Source organism: Bufo gargarizans, chromosome 5, assembly GCF_014858855.1.
Source record: "Bufo gargarizans isolate SCDJY-AF-19 chromosome 5, ASM1485885v1, whole genome shotgun sequence".
Taxonomy (NCBI): Eukaryota; Metazoa; Chordata; class Amphibia; order Anura; family Bufonidae; genus Bufo; species Bufo gargarizans.
In genome coordinates this window covers 76608227-76632234 of record NC_058084.1, presented here as the reverse complement: position 1 = coordinate 76632234, position 24008 = coordinate 76608227, and the positions used below count along the sequence as shown (strand labels likewise).

General features: G+C 42.0%; 1 protein-coding gene across 1 annotated transcript in view; it reads left to right on the top strand.

Moving 5' to 3' along the window:
• MMP16 (matrix metallopeptidase 16) overlaps positions 1-24008 on the top strand; it is a 203704-nt gene that overhangs the window by 133553 nt on the left and 46143 nt on the right. The window contains exons 3-4 of the mRNA XM_044294185.1: positions 1673-1795; positions 13253-13557. Coding sequence (XP_044150120.1) covers positions 1673-1795; positions 13253-13557 — 428 coding nt within the window. The remainder of the gene's footprint in view (positions 1-1672; positions 1796-13252; positions 13558-24008) is intronic.

The following is a 24008-nucleotide window of genomic DNA, read 5'->3' as shown; positions in this document are numbered from 1 at the left end:
TAATAATAATATAAAAAATATATAATTGTCCACAAAGGTGCACATAGCCTTTAATGTATTAATTGTATTACCCTGGGTTATAGCATATTAACAAACTGAAAATGCGTATTCATTAAAACTGCACATTCCACAAGCAATAAAATATGGAAAATGTAAATCCCTATGACATTTGCATGCTGAATGCATTCTGTATGTGAACTGTATAAGAAGCTGTTCTAATGGAGCGTAATAGTGTGTTTTTTTTTTTCCTTCTGCTTCCATCCTTTGATGTAGTCAAATCACAATGAGGTGAGAATTCCTAATATTGTACATTACTGTAATTCTACATGTGCATTGCCACCATTACATCAGACATTAGATCCCCACTTGCCAATATTGTGGTTTAAGGGTTGCACTGAATTTTAGTGACCGGGCTAACATTCATTAGACAGATGGAATCTTCTCCAAATTTTTTGTCAAATCCCAGGAATCAGGTAGCCAGTGGTCCAAAAATGTGCTTCTACTCACTAACTTATGGGTTGTTTTCTGTTGATGACTCTGGGGTTAGTATTGCCCGTGTGCAGTAATGTGCTCGTCCTGACGTAATGCTCAGAATTAGGGTACATTCACATGACCATATTTATTGCAGAACGGATGTGGACCCATTCACTTCAATTGCAGACAAGAATAGGCAGTGCTTGGTGAGCTGTGAGAAGGCTCTGGCGCTCACAGGAGCTCCAGTGTCTTCTGAACACAGCTGATCCCGGTTGTCGAACCCCCACTAATCAGATACTGATGACCTATCCAGACACAATGCATAATAAGGTTGATCTTACTGAATAAACAATACCTCATTTGTGTTCTTCTGAGAAAAATAGTATTTTATTAATATGTAAATTAGGTTATCAGTGTACTAAAGGAAGGGCCTTCTCCCGCCAGCGCCGTAGTCTACATTATGCTTGAGCAGTGCATCTGCCTCTACTTCCCCAGCTGCGGTGATGACATCATCCTCCACCTGGAAGAGAAGATGCTCGGCTTTGTTTGGGTGCGGGATGATGCCATCTTTGCTGCTAGGAAAGTAGAGGCAGATGCACTAGGATGTGCACATAGTGTAGACATTACAGGGTCAGCTCAGATGCCTGGTCCTGTCAATCAAGGGGGTTTGGGGAAACAGAGTCCAATGCACTGTGGATGTGCTGATAGTGTAGACTACAGCATGAAATTACAGGGTCAGCTGAGGTGTCTGGTCCTGTCAATCAAGGGGATGGTGCAGTGGCTCGGAATGCAGAGCGGACGGCTCTGGTGCTTGAAGGACCTTGGGCCTGCCCCTCAGTACCAAGGAGACGTAACATACATACTTTATTAGTAAAACGTTATTTTTCTCAGGAAAGGAACATAAATGAGGTATTGTTTTACTCAGCAGGATCAACTCTACCAGATATAATGTCTAGTTTAATAAGGTCTATCCTGTTGGTCAATGCTCTTTAATTGCATTTAACCATTAATAGAATGAATGTGAAAGAGTCATACATGCACTGGAGTGTATTTGGCCAGACCTGTAACCACAAGCTGTGTGTGTTTTCTTTCGAATATTTATTCTGATCTTCTGTATTATTTATTTCCACCTTCTGTCCTGAAGCTTTGGATGATGTGGTTGCCTGTTTCAATAACACTTAAAACGTATTTATTGCAGCTGGATGAAGAAACCACGATGTGGTGTGCCAGACCAGAAAAGTGGTATTTCCAGATTCAGCGTCCGCCGAAAACGTTATGCCTTAACTGGGCAGAAGTGGAACCACAAGCATATCACATACAGGTAACGAGGATTGGATAGCATTTACTGTCAACTTTAAAGAGCTTAAAATCCTTTAAAGGGTTTCAGTTTTGAAAGACTTTAGGGGGAACATAACTCCACTGTGGCCAGTCATCGGCTGCCACAGCTTGTGTGAGCCTCGTCAATTCAGTAAATTTACAAGCATCGATTGGCGGCATAGGTCCTTCGGAGGGGGTGGTCAAAAGTGTTTCAAACCTGGATGGCCCCTTTAAGGGGCTGTCTCAACGCAAGGATTGGAGGCACCATTATAAGAAAGTAGTGCATAGACATGGGAATTTTTTTAATGCTTCTAAGTGAAAGGTTGTGTTTTGCTTGATTTAACAGAATAAAATAATATCAGTTTGTGGAACAGCTCCTTTCAGATTTCAAAAGAAAAAAATTGAACCCTATTGGCGATTTACCATATTTCTAGCTTCATAAGATGCACAAGACTATAAAACGCACATACGGTTTAGAGAAGGAAAATTTAAAAAATATATATTTTTCATCAGACCTCAAATCAGACCCCTAGTCTTCATCAGACCTTAAATCAAACCCCAAACTTCAGCAGACCCCCAAATCAGACCCTCAATCTCCATCAGACCTCAAATCAGACCCTCATTCCTCATCAGACTTCAGATCAGACATAAAATAAATTTAAAAAAACGTACCTCTCCTGCTCTGGATGGCACCACCACTTGCGAGATCCAGCATATTCACAGCTGCATCGTCTTCTGCTGGTACTGCACTCACTGTGACCAGACCATGACCATGGAGTAGTATTAGCTTCTTAAGTCGCACTGCCATTTTTCCAAAAGTGCATCTTATAGATTAGAACATTCTTTGTATGCTTATACAGTTTAATACGTTAGAGCCTTCCCCCTGTTGTATAAATTGGAAAAAACACCCAATCTTGTATCTTCAACAGGAAAACAAAATTAGTTAAAAAATTGTATATGGACATATATCGGCCAGGCAGATGTGAGTAGACTTGACATATGCAGAAACAAACGTAGCCCAAAAAATGTGATGTGAACAGATCTGAAAGGGAAAAAATGGAAATATTGTTATAAAATTGATCAGATATGACAGTGATATATACACTTTGTGAAGCAGATTATTAAGAAAATCTCCATGGATATGTTTTTGCTAAAAGAACAATCCAGGAGAGCATCCATTCAGGACCATCTTCAGCAGACCAGGAACTCCGATACATTGTCAGATGAACCAGGCATGTACCTCGGAGACATTCAGATGTAATAAGCAATATCGCAAAAATTTTCCAGCGTGACACAAAGGTCATCAAAGCAGGAGCTTTATTTCTTCAAATGTTAAAACAAATGTACTGACATCATTTTCCCATGTAAATGTGCTGCCAATCACCCAATGCACAAGCAAAACGCTTGTTTATTGGGTGAAATGATCTTTCATTCAGCACATTAAATAATTGTTTCTGGGCAGCAGATTGTGCTATGTGAACAGTGATCTGTTGCCTAGAAACAATTAATCTGTACGAGGAAGAGTGATAGAGGCTTTTCACCTCCACTGACGAGCTGGGAATTATCGGGAAAGGTACCTTCCCGATAATTGCTTGCTCTGTCAGGCAGTGCAAATCCAGCAATAGTTGTAGGAGAACATGCTTCAGTAGACACAGTAGACATGTCAACTGATATTTTGGAATTTGCTTACTAGCTTTAATTTCTGTCAATCTCATTTACAGATTTCTGTAATTAAATTTTTATAGCTATGGTGTGAACTTGATAAAGTCTGAGACTTTAAAAATTGATTGAAACTTTCAAGTTAATTATGCTAAGTTAACTACATCTACATAGATATTTCATAAGGAAGAGTTATCGCAGAGGCAATTGTTTGGCTGTTGTTAGCAGATAAACCCCCCCACTCCTCAGCCGACAGGAGTTAAAAATCAACTTCTGTCAGCTGCAGAGGTGAGAGGGACAGTGACTTTGTCCCTGCAGCTCACACTCAGACAGCACAGTGCTGATGTCTTAGAGTGAGCTATTCAAAATGACACGCCCCCGTTCCAGTTAGGCCACACCCACTCCTCTGCCGACAGGGATTGAAAAAATAAATTTAAAAATCCACTTCTGTCAGCTGCAGGGGTAGGAGGGAGGGTGACTTTCTCCCTTCAGCTCATGCTCAGACAGCACAGTGCTGCTGCCTGAGAGTGAGCTGTTCAAAAGGACATCCCTGTGTCCATCCATGCCCTGCGCCAGACGAAGGACAGGGAGTCTGAAAGCCGGACTGTCCTGCCTAAAACTGGACCTCTGGCCACCCTAGGGGCAGGCTGCTTTGGAGGTCACAGTTAAAGGGATGGTCCGCTATGGAGGTCAGTGTTAAGGGGAAGATTGCTGTAGAGGCCACTGTTAAGGGAGTGGGCCCCTATTGGAGGTTATTGTCAAGGGGGCGGTGTGCTGTGAAACTCACTTTTAAAGGGTCAGGCTGCTGTTAAGGTCAAAGTGGAGGGGGTGGGCTGCTGTGGAGGTCCCATTTTAAGGAGGGTGCTGTTAAAGCGGCGGGGTGCTGTAGATGTCACTGTTATACTGGATACTGTCGATATCTTTTAACGACACACACAAACATTTAATTAAATAGATTAAATACACCCAAGTGAAGCCGGATCCTTCAGCTAGTGTATATATATGTGTGTATATATATATATATATATATATATATATACAGTGCCTTGCAAAATTCACCCCTGGAATTTACATGGATTGTTTGAGGATTTGCATCATTTAATTTACAGAACATGCCCACAACTTTGAAGATGTTTTTTTTTATTTATTATTATTATTGTGAAGCAAACTACAAATAGAACAAAATAACAGAATAAGTAAATGTGCATAACTATTCACCCCCCTGAAGTCATTACTTCGTAGAGCCACCTTTTGCGGCAATCACAGCTCCAAGTCGCTTTGGATAAGTCTCTATGAGCTTGCCGCATCTTACCACTGGGATTTTTGCCCATTCCTCCTTGCAAAACTGCTCCAGATCCTTCAAGTTGGATGGTTTGCGCTTGTGAACAGCAATCTTTAAGTCTGACCACAGATTTTCTGTTGGATTGAGATCTGGGCTTTGACTAGTAGTACATTCCAACACATTTACATGTCTCCCTTTAAACCACTCAAGTGTTGCTTTATCAGTGTGTTTGGGGTCATTGTCCTGCTGGAAGGTGAACCTCTGTCCTAGCCTCAAATCACGCACAGAGTAGTACAGATTTTGCTCAAGAATATCCCTGTATTTAGCACCATTCATCTTTCCCTCAACTCTGACCAGTTTCCCAGTCACGGCTGTTGAAAAACAGGATGGTGTTCTTTGGGTGATGTGATGTGTTGGGCTTGCTCCAGACATAGCATTTTCTTTAATGGCCGAAAAGTTCAATTTTTGTCTCATCAGACCAGAGCACCTTCCTCCATACATTTTGGGAGTCTCCCACATGCCTTCTCACAAACTCACAATGTGCCTTTTTGTTTTTAGCTCAAAGTAATGGCTTTCTTCTGGCCACTAGAAAGCCCAACTCTATGGAGCGTACAGCTTATAATCGTCCTATGTGAAGATACTCCAGTCTCTGCAGTTACCTTAGGTCTCTGGTCTGCCTCTCTGATTAATGAGTTTTGGTGGGCGGCCGTCTCTTGGCAGGTTTGCTGTTGTGCCACGTTCTTTCCATTTGGTTATGATAGATTTGATGGTGCTCCTGGGGATCATCAAAGATTTGGATATTTTTTTATAACCTAACCCTGACTTGTACTTCTCAACAACATTGTCCCTTACTTGTTTGGAGAGTTCCTTGGTCTTCATGGCAGTGTTTGGTTAGTGATGCCTCTTGCTTAGGTGTTGCAGCCTCCAGGGCCTTTCAAAAAAGGTGACTGGTAGGTTGTCACAGGTATCCTTCCCACAGCTGCTGGAGAGTGTGTGGGGGAAGTATCCATGGAGTGAACACGATGGTAGGTGGTACTACAGATCCTCAATTGGTTTCAAGTTGGGGGAATTAGGGGCCAGGGTAGTATTGGCTTTCGCAGTTTATAAACTGTTTGCATGCTTCTGTGGTTTAAAGTGCATTATGAGAGGACTAATGGCACTATTGATGGTGGCTCTTCCAACCAGTGTCGGAAATTTCTACACGGGTGACATGTCTGATTGTCTGGCTGGAAGAGCTCTTCTGCCCCAGTGAAGACAATTAGCATGTATTGGTGTATGGTATCTGCATTATGAATTCATACCCTAATCAGTTGAGAGTGCCTTCCACATGGATGTGGGCCCAGATAATCCCACGCAAACATTCCCCAGGCCATAATGCTGCCACCACCAGTTTGTATTCTTCCAGCAATGGCTGCACAGTGTTTGTTTTCTGATGTTTCTCATCTGATAAGCCAACGTCCATTCGTTTGATGAAGCAGAAAATGTGACACTTCTGAGAAAGCAACCTCTAGCCAATCAGAGGAGGCCCAGTTCCGATACTGCTGTGGAAATTGATGCCTTTTTTCTTATGATGCAACTTTATTAGCAGAGCTACATTGACAATCCATGTGTTTCGGAGCCCCATACGCAGTAGGGTTAGCTGAACTGTTGTTTTAGACATGCGTCTGGTGGCCCTCTGGTTCATTTTGGCGATGAGCTGCTCCATTGCGGGGTGTTGGTCCGCCCTTGCATACCTCTGTAGCTGATGTTCATCTCTCTCATCAACAGTGCCTTTTTGCAACTCTGATAAATTTCCCCTTTTACCCATGACAGCAACAAGGGGTATATGTGCAGACAGCCTATCTCACACCGTAGATACCCACCAAGCCAGCACACCACACATGACTTCCTTCATAAGCTACGCGCTTAATAATAATATAATGGTCACATCTTAAGAATGCTACAAGGCTGCTACCGCCTGGAGTGGTAAATAGCTGACCCAAGGGGATTAGAGACACTGGTGCGAAGCACCAAGGGATGAGGCAAAGCTCTTGTCAGTAACAGGCTGAGGTTGAGGCCAGCAGAGTTTGTGTGAATCCAAGAAATAGGTAAGTGCAGGTTTCACAGGGTCAGTATGGTAATCAGATACAAGTGAGATCAGGTGGCAGAGGGTCTGAATTTGGTAATCAGGCAGAAGTTGGTACATGGGCAGACTAGCAGATTATCAACCTTTAATCAGTATGTCTTTGGAGTGTGGGATCCACACAAACATGGGGAGAACATAAAAACTGTCATGAAGATGTTGTCCTTAGTCGGATTCAAACCTAGAACCCCAGTGCCACTAATACCATATGGTATCAGCCATAGTAATGCTTATAAGTAGTGCCTTATCTTGCATTAATATTCTGACCTACTGTATATACTGCCTATTATTAAGTAGAAGTATCCATAGCAGTCTCCAGATCTAGCAGTGGCTGTCCAGCTGTGCCACATAATAGTACCCATTTATGATATTAGATTTTCCCAAACTGAACTTACTTTACAGTGAGATGTGCCATAACAGTCAGACTGAAAGTTAGCACAATTATGACCATAAATAAAATGAAGGGTCTTATTCATGTTTAGATCGTGTAACAATCCATGGGTGTGGAACCACTCTGACTTTGGACTAAACCTAAAGGCGTTATCCTTGCAGTCCCATGGTATTCTTTAACCACTGTACAGGTATCTGGACTTCGCTGCAGGGGAGCCACCAGACTGCTACCTTCTGGAATAGTCTTGGAATGGTTGATAGCTGACCCAAGGGTATGAAGCACCAAAGTATGAAGCACCAAGGGATCAGGCTAAACTCTTGTCAGTAACAGGCTTGAGGTAGAGGCCAGCAGAGTTTGTAAGAAAACCAAGAAAAAGTCCAAAGGTCAGGTCAGTACAGTAATCAGGCACAAGTCAGATCAGGCAGCAGAGGGTCTGAATTCGGTAATCAGACAGAAGTTGGTACATGGGCAGACAAGCAGATTATATAGCACTTTTGTGGGATCTAGTAAGCTAATAAATCTATTGCTCAGTGAGTGAGATAAACAGCACAACATGATTTACACATTAGAAGCAGCTGCACACAGAACCAGTGGAGGGTTAACCATTGCAATACTTCAGAATGAAGTGAGGTTTAATGAAAAATATCTCCAGTAGACACACAGGACACAGGCGTCCAGACCTGCAGTTGGAGCACTGGAAGCGCGACAAACACAGCAGGAGTGAAGTGTTTCCTTTGCCTGTCCGAAGTAGCAAGATAGCAGTGGGCATCGGCCACTGACAAAACAGATCCCCAGTTTTCGGGTGCTATTAAATGATTGTGCTTTACCACTGATTACTGGGCTATTGTCCCAATTTGTAAGTCCAGGTACGACACAATAAAACAAGTGTTACCTGCTAACCTGAGTGTAATAGCACAAGGAATGGATATGCATGCATGGTCATTCTCTATTGTCAAATATTGATGTTATGAAATCCCACATCTTTGGGCCTAGTAGACACTTGTTATGGAGATTTATGACAAGAGTTGTATGAATTTTACAGCCTGAGAAATTGAAGGTAGTGAAAACTTTGTTTGGAGTGAGGAATACTCCAGAGAAGGCCTCCATTATGGATTAATAAGGGATAAATTATTATGTATCTACCACGGCACACATTTTCACAAATGCTTTTGCCACTCTTGTTTTCCAAGGGGATTAAAAGCCGTTCACTTATCAACTTCAAGAGTGTGTGCTACAGCTGATGTACTGATGATACGTCTATCTGTAGAGACAACCCACAGAGGAATACGCATGTTGGCTCCATGCAATGATGCATACTGGAAATTACATCTTCAACCAACCAACATTACTTCAACAATTTGCATTACATTTTTGAAAGATGTTTTTGATGGCAAAAACTTGTAAAAATTCATCTGCTATCAGATATTGGAGTGAATATTTAGGAAACATGAACTATAGCAATTAGGTTGTTTGTCAGTAGCCACAAGAAGATGAAAAAATGCCCAAAGGCCGTGGGTGGGATTTTCGAATTGGCCACATGATTTTGCTGATAATACCAGTTTTGCAGAGAAGATTGTGCAGCCATTAACAATTATATTAATGGACGCTCCGTTTCGTGGGTATACCTGCGTCAGGCGATTAACACACGAGTTAAAAACTCCACCTCCAGCCTGTGGACGTGGTCTCAGCCATACATGATTACCACAGCGTAGAAACTCGGCCTTAATATTATGTTTGGTAGTTAGAAGATTCTGTACCAGAAGTAAAAGCTCAATGGAGAACAACCTCAAGCTTGCAGTGAGTTATATGCACCGATCACTGATAGGCATCAGGTCCTCCTCGTGCAACCAAAAAAGCTGTGACCTGTTGAGGTGTGGACACAAGACTTCTGAAGGTATATAACACCAAGACATTAGCAGCACCTGGCTACAGCCATGATCTAGAAGGTCTTCTTTTAAAGCTAATATTCTCAGAAATATCCTTGATGTACGAGTGAAAACCCTGACGGGGAAGGGGCTAAATTGGTTTCCAGCTTTAGACAATCCCTATTTCTTACATCTCAAAGTATAATCTGTGAGGGAACCTGGAAGTAAGCATTCCCACCACAGGGGAAATAAAGTATTAAACAGTTCACGGTCAAATGTATGGGTTTTCTGTATAATGCAAGATACCGTAAGACAGGATATACAGAAAGAGACCTGCTGCATACTCTGGCCAAGTAATAGGGGGTTTTCACCATCTATTAGGGTATGGCCACACGTTCAGGCTTTTTTATAAAGTTTTTTGACGCAACAACCACAAGTGGATTAATACTTTCTCTCCTTTTTATGATCACACCTGATTTTGGCTTCAAAAACAGCATAAAAAACCTGCATGTGTGGCAGTACCATAAGGGCCCCTAATGGGGTGTATGATATTTTGTATAATAAACAGCGCTGTTAAAGGACTTATGCCATGACTGATGTAAAAAATGAAAATCAGACATCATATAGTACATGACAGTCTCCTTCTAACAAACCTAGAACCCGCCCTGTACCTCACATGGATCCAGAAATCTCCCTATTCATTGCTCTTATGGTTCTGCTAGATTCTCTTAAGGCAGAACCATAACTTTTCCAGTACGGTGGCTTAGTGGTTAGCACTGGTGCCTAGCAGCGCTGGGGTCCTAGGTTCGAATCCGACCAAGAACAACATCTGCATGGAGTTTGTATGTTCTCCCCGTGTTTGTGTGGGTCTCCTCAGAGTTCTTCGGTTTCCTCCCACACTCCAAAGACTTACTGATAGGGGACTTAGATTGTGAGCTCCACCGGGGACAGCTTGATGATAATGTCTGTAAAGTGCTGCGGAATATGTCACTGCTATATAAATTTTAAAATGAATTTCATTGACTTAAAGTTCACATACAGCAGCTGTAGCTTTCTACGGTTTGAGATTAACAAGCCACACGTAGAAAGTGGACGAACGGCAAAAAAAAAGTGTCTGGAGAAGGAAAAAAGAGGAGCAGAAAATGAAATCTTTATTTGACTAGAAGCAATTCATTTATTTCAATAAACCATACTGTGAGCCAGGAAAAAAGCCCTTTTTTCAGCAAAGCTTTGATGGATGCCAGCTGGAATGAAAAGATTCAGGTGTAACAAATCATAGAGAGTTGTAAGCCTTTTATTTTTATGAGACCCTGACAAATTATGTAGTATTCCCTAATTAACTGATTAGGCCGGCTGGTGTTTACGGGAGCGGCTTCTCCATGCATTGCAGACGTAGAGCTTGGAAGGCTGCATTAAACTCCTCGGCACATCCATATATATCAATACTACTTCTTCTGATCTCCCGGCTGCTCTTCTCTCCGTCGTGAAAGGTTGAGATGCAAAACTTGTCACTGCGAATTTCTAGCTGACACTGAGACATCTTTACTGGAATGATTTGCTATAAGGAGTGACGGCAACAGCTCCAACTTCTCATGATACTGCAGAAATGCAAATGGAGAAAGCTGGAGTGATTAAGTCCAAAGTATCACCCACGGTGGCGTCATCTAAGACGACGTGGAAGGAGTAACGCAAATGATTAAGACAATTTCATCCATGATTTATATTGAGACATCAAGAACCAGGCAAGACGGGGACATTTATAACCAGTGAGTTGTCCAGGAGTAGAAAATTATTTAGAGGGGTCGTCCAGAATTTGAATATTGATGGTCTATTCTCAGCGTACGCCACTAATATCTGATCAGCAGGGGTACAACACCTCGCACTCTTACCGATCAGCTCTTCAAGAGTAATGAAGTGAAGTGGATGTGAGCTGTGGAGCTCCAGCACCTATTTCTGGCACAGGAAGTAGTCAGGAACAGCTGATTAGTAGAGTGCAGTGTATGGGACCCTTGCTCATTCAGATATTGATGGCCTATCCTGAGAATAGAAATCCTGGGCAACCCCTTTAAGCCCTGGATAATCCCTTTAAGTTAAACAGTTGTACTGCATTAAAGGGAACCTGTCATCGGGATTTGATGTATAGAGCTGAGGACATGGGCTGCTAGATGGCCGCTAGCACATCTGCAATACCCAGTCCCCATAGCTCTGTGTGCTTTTATTGTGTAAAAAAAAACGATTTGATCCATATGCAAATTAACCTGAGATGTGTCCTGTACGTTAGATGAGTCCAGCGTGAAGGAGCCCAGCACCGCCCCGCATCCTCAGAATCTCCTCCTTGCTCCCTGACGTCAGAAAGCCAGAGCGCCGTAATCTCGCAAAGCGCCAGCTAGCGCAGTGTCGTTATAGTGTTCCTTCCCTGTGCTGGCATCAGCCTCAGGGAAGGAACTGCTACAAGGATCAGCATCCTTCAGCACTCCAGCTGCTGTGAAACTACAACTCCCAGCATGCAAACATGCTCAGCTGTTCTTCTAGCTCCCACAGAAGTGACTGAAGCTTTCTGGGAGTTGTAGTTTCTGGACAGCTGGAGTGCCGGAGGTTGCTGATCCCTGTACTGGTAGGTTTGCCGTTGGCTGGATATTTTTTCATGCTGAGTTTCTGCCCTGCTCGTCAGTCCAACTCTTCCCTGTCTGACTTTGATTTTAGATTGCAAGCTGAGGTGAACACAATCCACACTTTCATCCTTTTGTATGAACGCTTTGTGTGTTTACTCTTTACTGTGAGTCCAATACTCTGACGTCAAGAGGAGAGTTTGACAGGCGGAGACGGAACAATTACACTGGAGACACAGCCTCATCGCCTTCACCCAGACTGACACACAAAGGATATGAGATCTGTTGAGATGAATGGGTTGAGCAAACCACTGTCACCCAGACCATTCATTGATTCCTGCAGGCTGATGAGATTGATCGTGCCAGATAACAAGATCCAATATTTTGTGGAGAAGCATAAAACGCAGGAAAAAATCTGCTCCAGGACAAGACATTAATTGTGCTTCTGTTTTGCGATTTTCAAAAATGGAAAATCAATTTACAGAACGAGTAATATCACAATTACAATAATAAAGATTTTCACATAAATATCCGTGTTTATTAATATAATTTGCCAATCGCTCCCTGGCTTGTAAATTTTTTTATATTATTGGTCAGTTTGGGATGATGGAGCATGTACAGCGGCACGCTGAGGGCCTCATTTTTTTAAATTGTGGCCTATATTATTACATACCTGGAAATCAAAAATTCCTGAGAACCTGCTAAGGGTTCATTCACACATCCGTAAATGGGTCCATGTCCGTTCCGCAATATTGGGAATGGGTGCGAACCCATTCATTCTCTATGGGGCCGGAAGAGATGTGGAGAGCACACTATGTGCTCTCCGCACCCGCATTTCCGGAGCGCGGCTCCAAACTTCCAGGCTTGGAGCCCCGAACTTCCAGGCCGCGGCTCCGCAAAAAAATAGAACATGTCCTATTCTTGTCCGCAATTGCGGACAAGAATAGGCAGTTCTATGGGGGTGCCGGCCGGGTGTATTACGGATCCGCAATACACTACGGACGTGTGAATGGACCATAATTCTGATAATGATACACTGTGGAGTTACTATTAAAATGGTTATCCCATGACTAATGTAAAAAGTGAAAATCAGACATCGTATAGTACATGGCAATCTCTTTCTAGAACCAGCCCTGTACCTCACATGGATCCAGAGATCTCCACATTCATTGCTCTGCTAGATTTATATCAAGCTGACCGCTCAAGGGGAGTGTCTTTTCTGCTGCAGCTCAGGGGGCGTGTCCATGCTCTGCCTATCACAGCTCAGGAGGCAGTTGAAGGATGAAACTGAGCATGTGCGGCCATCTCAGTGAGCAGGACAAAGAAATAAGAAAAAAAACAGCAGGTGGCGCTATATAGATACATTTCATTGAATAACTCAGTGGCTATGCTAAATGTTTATTTAGATGCAATTACAAAAGTATTCAGATCCAGTTGAATATGTTTCGAGGGACAACCCCTTTAAGTCAGGGTATGGATAGCTGTAAAATGTCTGTGATTCTTGTATAATTCTATTTTCTGTTTTTGTTGTAGTATAAAGAACGTCACTCCAAAAGTGGGAGACACAGAAACACGTAAAGCCATTCGCCGTGCCTTTGATGTTTGGCAGAATGTAACTCCATTGACATTTGAAGAAGTTCCATACCATGAGTTAGAAAATGGCAAGCGGGAAGTGGACATTACTATCATCTTTGCTTCAGGTTTCCATGGGGATAGCTCACCATTTGACGGAGAGGGGGGATTTTTGGCTCATGCTTATTTCCCAGGACCTGGAATAGGAGGAGATACACATTTTGACTCAGATGAACCGTGGACTTTAGGAAATCCAAATCATGACGGTAAGATGGAATACATGTCTAGATGTCTCATTATTTATATGTGCTATAGAACATTTGTATAATTTTCTAGTCCCCTGTCAATCCTCTTTCTGGTCAACACTGTTGCCTGTGTTGCAAAGGCAGCCAATGCCCACTGCTGTTCCCCGCTCCTCCAGACGGGCACGGGTGTTATTTGACTTACCCTGCTTCTCCCTCTGTCTCGGCAGTCCACCCCCACTTACCCTCCGCTGCCCACTAGCAGCGGTTATGGCTACTGGCCTCCCATGTGTCTTCTGCAGACCCTGGAATGCAATTCTCTGTAAGGTCCTCCTGGACCATAGTTTCCTGCATCCAATGGCTAGTCACTTTACAGTATTTTAGACACCTTCCCCTATGAGAGGGTGCCTGAGCTTTATCTAGATTTTCTAGCTTTATATTGGTTATGTAGTTTGCTAGTACCAAGTGAAGGGGTTGTTTGCCCGTGTACCGACTTCTACCTGTTTACCAATTCTGACCCTCTGCTGCCTGACCTGACCTTAGCCTGTGTACCGTGCTGACCCTTTGCTGTCTGCCCTGACCACATACTAGTTTCACAAATTCACACAAACTCTGCCTGCTCCGGGCTCAGACTGTTTCCTTTGGTGCCTTACACCGGTGTCTCTGACTCCAGTGGGTCAGCAGTCAATGACACTTTTCCAAGACATAGCAGCCAGATGGCTTCCCTGCAGCAAAGTCCAGATCCTTGTATAGGGATTCCAGATCCTTTTATAAGGGTTAATGGGTAAATACCAGATGGCTAGCAGAATAACACCCTTAGGTCTAGCTGAAAGTCAAATCAGTTGGTTGGCGCAGTGGTTCCATGCCCACTGTCCTTAACAGGCCATCATTTAGTAATCCAGCATGGAACCTTGGTTGCCTTTTTCTCTTCCTTGGCAGCCAGGATCCCATGCGGGAGGTTCTTATGAATAGAGCTTGCTGATCCAGCATTGACAATCTTGAACCTGTCAGTGTTCAGGGAGTAGCTTAGAAATATTTCCTTAGTGAATTTGAAAAATTGAAATTCTTGGTTGTACGGATGGAGTAGAGTTAACACTCTTGTTTTCTGAGAGCTCTGAGTTGTGTTATCTAATCTAAGCAAACACCTTCAATTGCTTTTCAATGGCTTTTGTCTCAAGATAACGAGATGAGTTAATAAATTTGAGTTAAGAGCTGGAGTACTAACCCTGCTACATCTGTATATTAGTTCCCTATCCTGAGGTTATCAGGAGACTGGAAAACCCCTTTAAATGGGGGTCATTTTGCTCATTTGTTTAACTACACTAGTGTCACAGTTCAGAATCAGATAAATACTGACGTGTTATGTCATTGTTACAATCCAAGCCCATTGTTCAGGTCACTCGAAGGGTACGGACACACTGTCAGGTTTCTGCATGCAGTTTTGGAAGCCAAAATCAGGACTAAATTAAAAAACATGAGAAGTTGTATCTGTCATACTTTCTGACTTTTATGATCCACTATTGATTTTGGCTTCAAAATTTGCATGCAGAAACCCTCTCCTGTGGCCGTACCCTAAGGCCTCTTTCACACGAGCGTGACGGATTAGGTCTGGGTGCGTTCAGTTAAACTCGCGCCATTTTGCAAGCAAGTTCAGTCAGTTTTGTCTGCAATTGCATTCAGTTGTTCAGTTTTTTCCGCGCGAGTGCAATGCGTTTTGATGCGTTTTTCACTCGCGTGATAAAAAACTGAATGTTTACAAACAACATCTCCTAGCAACCATCAGTGAAAACCGAACTGCATCCGCACTTGTTTCAGGATGCAATGTGTTTTTCACTGAAGCCCCATTCACTTCTATGGGGCTGCGTGAAAAATATAGAACATGCTGCTTTTTTCACGCAACGCAGAACTAATGCGTGAAAAAAAAAACGCTCCTGTACACAGACATATTGGAATGAATGGGTCAGGATTCAGTGTGGGTGTAATGCGTTCACGTCACACATTGCACCCGCACGGAAAACTCACTCATGTGAAAGGGGCCTAAAATGTATTGTTTTGCTCTGGAAGGCTGACTAAAGAGTCTTCTGCCTATGGAAAGATCATTTTTGGTCTTTTAGAGCTTCTAGAACTAAGTTCTAGTGCAGGCAAGACCAGCAGGAAAGGAAGAAACCTCATGCTCCATATTAAACTAAAATACAGAGCTCACTCATGGCCTCAGGATACAATATTTTCAACATACAATGGTCTTTTCTGACCCATCATAAGTTGAAAGCAGATTCAACACACAATGTCTCAGACTCAGATCCAACCGATCCAGGCCACTTCTCTAGTAATAGCTGGATTAGTTGCTAGTTATCAGCTATTCCTGACTGTTAGGGCTCATTCAGACGGCCGTATGCTATCCGCAAAAATGCGGATTAGATGCTGACCTATTCACTTCTATGGGGCCCTTTTCTATTCCAAGGTTCCACAAAATAAATGAAACATGTCCTATACTTGTCCGTGAAAATCAGGACATGGCCCTATTGAAGTCTATGGGTCAGCAAAAATACTGAATGCTATCCGTTTTTTTGCGGATCCGCAAAAAAACGGATAGCATTCAGTATTTTTACGGACAGCATACGGCCGTCTGAATGAGCCCTTATATGTAAGGACTTGTTTTATCCGTCTTAGTTTTTATCTGGCTTATTTTTCTTAAATACTCATCTCTTATTTTGGATGACATTTTGGGGCTTTGGAACCGATTACTCAAGTTAGAATGGTTTCAACATACAATGGTTGTCCTGGAACCAATTAATATTGTAACTTGAGGGACCACTGCATATGGAGACTCTACAGTCCTATACATAGCTACTTGGAAAGACATAACAAGCCGTTAGCTAGATAAAGACTTATTTTGTGAGATCTGATGACTCTTTTGCCCCTTCTTAGCAGAGAGGAGGGTTCTAGTACATTATGTGAGACACCAACTTTACTACAAAAATACTGAAATGCTGGAGAAGGTACCATATATACCGTAGATTATTTGGCAGCGTTTTGGTCAAAATATATAAATAACTGTTATCCAGAAGATAAGTCAGTGGGGATCATTTACTATGAACCCCTACACCCATAAACTCCTAAAAATATTTAAAAGGGCATCGCAGCTAAATGTAGGTGCAAAAAGCTTTTATACATCGCCCTCGCCACTTTCTGAAAAGGGAGAATGACAGAGGAGTGGTCGTGGTGGGGCGCAAGTGATGATTGACATCTACTTTAGCAACAAGCTGAAGTAGATTTCAATCTAGGCTCATGGACTGCTGGAGGATGTGCCCAATTTATGATCAGGCCTACGCTTCTTCATAAATGGCGGTGCAGGGGATATTAAAGACCGGCGTATAATGCCAGTCTTTGATAAAAAAAAACTGCCAATATCTTACTACAAAAGGATGTTTAAGACATGACTGTCATGACTGTTAAGGGACCATTCACACTTCCACAAAATGGGTCCGCATCCGTTCTGCAATTTTGCGGAACAGGTGCGGACCCATTCATTTTCAATGGGGCCGGAATGTGCTTTCCGCATTTGCGGATCCGCACTTCCGTTCCGCAAAACTCATACGGACGTGTGAATGAAGCCTTAAGGGAATGTGTCACCTATCATTTTTTTCTCACAGTTAAAACCAGATAGTGACACATATTTTTATCTAATCTGTTTTAATTTTATAATTGTAGATTTTTTTATACTATTTCCTTAAAATAATTATGGGGGCGGTTGTCTTACCTGTGTTGCCAACACCATTTAGAAATATTCTTTACAGCTTTACAGAGTTTTCTAGGCATGCTCAAGAAGAGTAGATAAGCTTTCACTATAACCTATTGTATGGTGTTATGATCTATATATAGGTGATATCTGTCATTCTAATCCTGCCTGTGATAATGAGATGACTGCTGAAAAGTAATCTTTATGGAGCAAGAAATGGCACTTATTGATAGGCTTAGTGGCTAGTGCAAAAACTGCAGGATTTTAGGATAATTTTAAAATATTAATTAATTAGTAGTCGCATAGAAATTGAATTATAATATCACAAAAAAAAATATTAAATATGTTCAACACTAGGTCATTTTGTGATTACACAATCCCGTTAAGAGACAGATTTCTTTTGGAGTAGAATATTTAGCATTTTTATTCCCAGGGAGCATGATGTGAAGTATCTGTACCTTCTATTATCTGTTTTTTTGAGTCCATTCTCCAGTGAAATTATTTTTCCCCTCATTTATTAAAGAGGTAGACAACAATATCGCTAGTGTCTGGGATCCGCGTGTAAGACACTGTCATTTTTCTCCTGATAAATAACCATACCATGTCTACCTATGTAAATGTAATTGTAAGAACACTGACTGGTTGCAAACATTCATACGGAATGTCAGGAAAGATTGGCACTTAATTTTCTTCATTCCGAGAGAGAATAAAAACAGAAGACTGTATAATAATGTTTTCAAGTTTTCTGAAGCATCTGTCAGGCGGCATGTTGAGATAAAATGGCATATGTTAGATTGAAACTTCCTTGTTCAATAAATCTTCCAACATCGGAATTGCTTGCGATAATACAAAGAGTATACAGTGAGCTTGATTGTATATTCTGCAATGTTATTTGGTTACTTTTGGTACATTGTTGCTGTTACCGTGTTTCATTAAGAGTATGTGATAAAACCCAATTTTTATTTACTAGGAGACAGGAGACTTGTTTGTAGATTATACCTGAAGGTCAGTTTTTGGTCTTCATTGGCTAGAATTAGTAATGAGCGAGTTTCTTGACATTCGATTCAGATTTGATTAGCCTGAATCAGTCTGTTGATTCTATTCAGGTCTGAGTAAATTCGACCCAAAGTGGAAGTGCTCCAGCTGCCCTGAAAGGTAGTGTTTGACGCTCCGAGGTCTCCTAGGACTGTATGCAACTCATTTCAAGCTATTTAACGCCAAAACATCATTAGTAATGCCAAAGTGACAGCTACATACAGTACAGACCAAAAGTTTGGACACACCTTCTCATTCAAAGACTTTTCTTTATTTTCATGACTATGAAAATTGTAGATTCACACTGAAGGCATCAAAACTATAAATTAACATATGTGGAATTATATACATAACAAAAAAGTGTGAAACAACTAAAAATATGTCATATTCTAGGTTCTTCAAAGTAGCCACCTTTTGCTTTGATTACTGCTTTGCACACTCTTGGCATTCTCTTGATGAGCTTCAAGAGGTAGTCACCTGAAATGGTTTTCACTTCACAGGTGTGCCCTGTCAGGTTTAATAAGTGGGATTTTTTGCCTTATTAATGGGGTTGGGACCATCAGTTGCGTTGTGGAGAAGTCAGGTGGATACACAGCTGATAGTCCTACTGAATAGACTGTTAGAATTTGTATTATGGCAAGAAAAAAGCAGCTAAGTAAAGAAAAACGAGTGGCCATCATTACTTTAAGAAATGAAGGTCAGTCAGTCCGAAAAATTGGGAAAACTTTGAAAGTGTCCTCAAGTGCAGTCACAAAAACCATCAAGCGCTACAAAGAAACTGCGGACATCTGGAAATCTGTGCTTTGGTCTGATGAGTCCAAATTTGAGATCTTTGGTTCCAACCACCGTGTCTTTGTGCGACGCAGAAAAAGTGAACGGATGGACTCTACATGCCTGTTTACCACCGTGAAGCATGGAGGAGGAGGTGTGATGGTGTGGGGGTGCTTTGCTGGTTACAATGTTGGGGATTTGGGGAATGTTGGGGAAAATTGAAGGCATACTGAACCAGCATGGCTACCACAGCATCTTGCAGCGGCATGCTATTCCATCCGGTTTGTGTTTAGTTGGACCATCATTTATTTTTCAACAGGACAATGACCCCAAACACACCTCCAGGCTGTGTAAGGGCTATTTGACCATGAAGGAGAGTGATGGGGTGCTGAACTGAACCCAATCGAGATGGTTTGGGGTGAGCTGGACCAGAGAGTGAAGGCAAAAGGGCCAACAAGTTCTAAGCATCTCTGGGAACTCCTTCAAGACTGTTGGAAGACCATTTCAGGTGACTACCTCTTGAAGCTCATCAAGAGAATGCCAAGAGTGTGCAAAGCAGTAATCAAAGCAAAAGGTGGCTACTTTGAAGAACCTAGAATATTACATATTTTCAGTTGTTTCACACTTTTTTGTTATGTGTATAATTCCACATGTGTTAATTCATAGTTTTGATGCCTTCAGTGTGAATCTACAATTTTCATGGTCATGAAAATAAAGAAAACTCTTTGAATGAGAAAGTGTGTCCAAACTTTTGGTCTGTACTGTATATGGCTATGGGTAAACAAACTGCTGGTGGTAACAAATGGCCTCTTTAAAACAAAGTGCACTGTAGGATTTTTTATGTTATTTTTATTTTATTTTATTTTTTTTAAATAGTCCATGGTGCTTCATGGCTGCAAATGCCTCTTGGTGTGTATGCATGTGCACTGCTTGGGGTCAGGGCATGTGTTCCTCCTTTATTCTTTCTGTTTTCTAAACTTAAAAAAGGCTGATGCCATTTTGAGAAATTTGCCCAAGTTGAATTGCCTAAGATTCGAATTTCACCGAAATTTTTGTAAAAATATAGGATTGATTGACTCATCTGTAGTTACAGTAGCACTTTCTGCTATCAGGGCAAGTCAACAGAGAGGTCCTTGACCCAAAATCACATTAATACAAAATGTGATACTACAAGGTATTTTGCCTGAATCGAATCGCCTAAGATTCGGATTTCACCCAAATTGTTGGAAAAATTTGTGTGGAATTCGTTAATTTAGGATTGATTCACTCATCTGTAGTTACAATAGCACTTTGTGCTATTAGGAGAAGTCAACAGAGAAGGTCCTTCACCCAAAATCGCATTTATACAAAGTGTAGAACTACGAGGTAGAGTGGCATCTAGGGATTTATTTCATGGTCATCCATATAAATGGTGGCAGTACATGGGAATTGTGGGGCACCAACCGTTTTCTGCTGGGGCCACTGTCTTTTAGGCAGGTTGTGGCTCTGTGGAATATTTTGTTGTAAATTTTTTTGTGTAAAGGGAAGAACAAGATGGGAAATGGCACAGAATTTTTTTTGAATGTATTTTCAATTTATAAAAATAAGTTCCTATAGAGCTGTAGCCTAAAGTGCAATGGTACCCTATGGCAGGGCTTGACAAATTTCCTTGGAATCTAGGAGCCAGCTGAAAAAGTTAGGAGCCAGGCGGAGCCGCGTCATAAAGCCCCCAGTAGATGCCCCCATAGTGCCCCCCCCCCCACTTCTCCATAGAGCCCCCCAATAATGCATGCCAGTACATAGGGCCCCCAGTAGATGCCCCCATAGTGCTCCTTCCCCTCTTCTCCATAGTTCCCCCCATAATGTGCCAGTATATAGGGCCCCCATAGTGCCCCCCATGATGTGCCAGTATATAGGGCCACCATAGTGCTTCCCCTTTTCTCCATAGTGCCCCCCCATATTGTGCCAATATATAGGGCCCCATAGTGCTTCCCAGCTTCTCCATAGTGCCCGCCCCCCCATATTGTGCCAGTATATAGTATATATTCTTGCCACAGTATACTATAAATAATAAAAACAATAAACTCATATACTCACCTTAGTCAGATTTTTTTGGACGTAAGACATTTTTGTAGAGGAGGGATTTTTAAATGCTAGGACGTTCTTTTAACCTGCCGATAGGCATGCCTACACTGACGTTTCTAGTTATCATTATGCCCCTCGGATAGCCAATATTCTGAAGGGTCAATATAAAAAGGATTTCCAGAAATTACAGAAAAGGATTTACAGAAATTGTTCAAAGAGGGAAGATTATCAGAAACAAAGTATTGACTGACAGAGTTTTAGAAAAAGGATATGAGCGAGGTTATTTAGAGAGATTTATAGAAGAGGTGAAAGAAAACACAACGATTTTAGGTCCTAAAGCCAACAATTTAAAGACTAAGGTGGTCATTTACTAACAGAAATTCCACTATTTTGGGCGTATTTCTGGCGCAGATTGTGATGCAAAGGTTATTTGCGCCGCAATATGGTACCTTTCCCTGACCACGCCAGGTCTAAAAAAGGGAACGAGGACGGGAGGTCCATCTCATTTATGTTTTTCTACAAGTGTTTTAGGCGTAGAAAACGGTCTAAATTTACACCAGCAAGAAAGCTGTTGTAAATTTAGAACGGCAGTGGATGCGCTGAAGTTACGTAGAGGCCGGCGCCTCTTCATAACTCCGGTGGATCCACCACCACCACACAGGGTTATTAAGACCGGCGTCTAAAAATGCCGGTCTTAATAAGTGGCTCCCTAAGTTGGGACATAGTAGGTTAAACCCCAATCAGGGTGAGAAGATAGGAATGTGTTCACCTTGTAGGAATTGTAATCAGTGTGATAGAAGGCAGAAAACTGTAACCTGGTATAAACTAATGTAAAGTAGAACTGTTAGTTGCCCATCGCAACCAGTCAGATTCCTCCTTTCATTTTTGACAGCACCTTTGGAAAATGAAAGGTGGAATCTGATTGGTTGCTATGGGCAACTAAGTCAGTTCTACTTTACACCGGTTTGATGAATCTCCCCCATAGAGTTTACCTTTAAAGGGAAGTTTAAGTGCTAGCGTGCGGGGTCAGATAGATGCTGGAGCGCCCGTGTAGCCTCTGCTATTTGAGTAGGACCCTCCATAATTCCAGACCTGTGTGCAAGAATATGTTAGGAATATAAAGAAGGGCCTTGAAACACATAGCGGGGAATTTATGATTTGCGGTGGTTTTGGTGTCCCTTTTAAGTCAGCCTTTGCTTTGTGAGGTTGTTCCAAATTTATAAAATGGTTGTGTTGTGTTGGCAATGTTGTGTACGTCTATGTCTGTAAAAGTACTCCAGGGACTGCTAGTGCCTCCTATCTCATTAGAACCAGAGGACTGGACAGGGTCAAATTCAACCTGTCCAATTCTTCTCCAGTTGAGCTGTTTCCATGAACATGAAATTGTCCGGGCCCAGCGTAAACCACTCGACAGGAACTTGTGTCTCCATTTCTCTACTTTGCATTGCAGTAACAGACTTCTTTCTTATGTTCTGCTGGCTTAGTCTGATGTTAGAATAAAGTGCTTAGAGGATCTGAAGCTCGCTTTTGTCTCTTTATCCCACTGCCTCTCCACATTTGGTTGGTCTTGAACTGATGTAATACATGAAAAACCTACATAAACAAGTTACAATAAAGATCTAAAAATATTTGCCGGCTTATGTTTTGCTGCAGACAGATCTTGAAAGCTGACAAGTGAAAATCAATTTTTTTTGCATGCATAAATGACTCTTTGTCTAATTTCTACAGGCAAGAATACTTGGCATTAAATCTAAGATGTTTACTTCAGTGCTTCCTTTGATAGATAGTAGCAAATGTGCAGGAAATGATGGCAGAGCCAGAAATAAGAGTTTCTGTTTCAACAACAAAAGTAAAAGGGATTCTTCTGAATGTTAACTATACAAGTGGCGGCTGTTGGGTTTAAGGGTACGGCCACGCGGTCAGGTTTCCTGATGCAGTTTTGTAACACAAAAGCAGGAGTGGACCATAAAAGGCGAGAAAGTATAAGGTCCCATTTAGACCGCAAACAGCGGGTCTGCAAAATACGGACACCGGCAATGTGAACTAAGTAAATGGGTCTGCGATCCGCAACATATGGCAAAAGATAGGAAATTTCCCATCTTTTGCATTGTGGAGGCACGGATTGTAAGGCCAAGTAAACACTCGGAAGCCCTTAACATGGGCTTCCGGGTCCGTAACTCTGCAGCGCAAAAGATAGGGCATGTCCTATCTTTTGCTGTATGTTGTGTACCGTGGAGCCATAATCTGAATGGGACCTTAAAGGGGTTTTCCCATCTCAGACAATGGGGGCATATCAGACCCATGCCTATCAGACAATGGGGGCATATCCTAGCGAAAACCCCTTTAAGAACAGATATGGCTTCTCTTTTTTTGATTCACTCATCTGGAAACTTGGCCATGTGGCCGTACCCTAAGACTCTCTGAAGATAGGGCAGATGGGCAAAGTGGATATCCTTGATCTTAAACCTTCTTCTCCTTCACATTTGCTTGCCTTGGCTGAATAGTCTGTCTATAGTGTCGATTATGTCCACCGACCAGGTATTCTTTGGAAGAGTATATGCCCCTGATATGTTCCATAGATGTTTTTCAGCATATTTTTCAGAGTTTTATGCAGCATATTCCCCATACAGCCTTTTTCTTGAGGGAAAACAGGCTGCACGATGCGGCCTTCACTATCGGACTGACTGCAACAGTACTGTGACTTAGCCATCTTATGCAGCATTTCTCGGCCGTTATAGGGATATTTCTGGATGAAATGGGGTTTGAGTTTAAATGTTCCATGATTTGTGATTTAAATATTAGAGATATGGATCACTTGTCCGACTTTGCAAACCAAATGTTACTTTAAAGGGGTTAATTTAGGCCT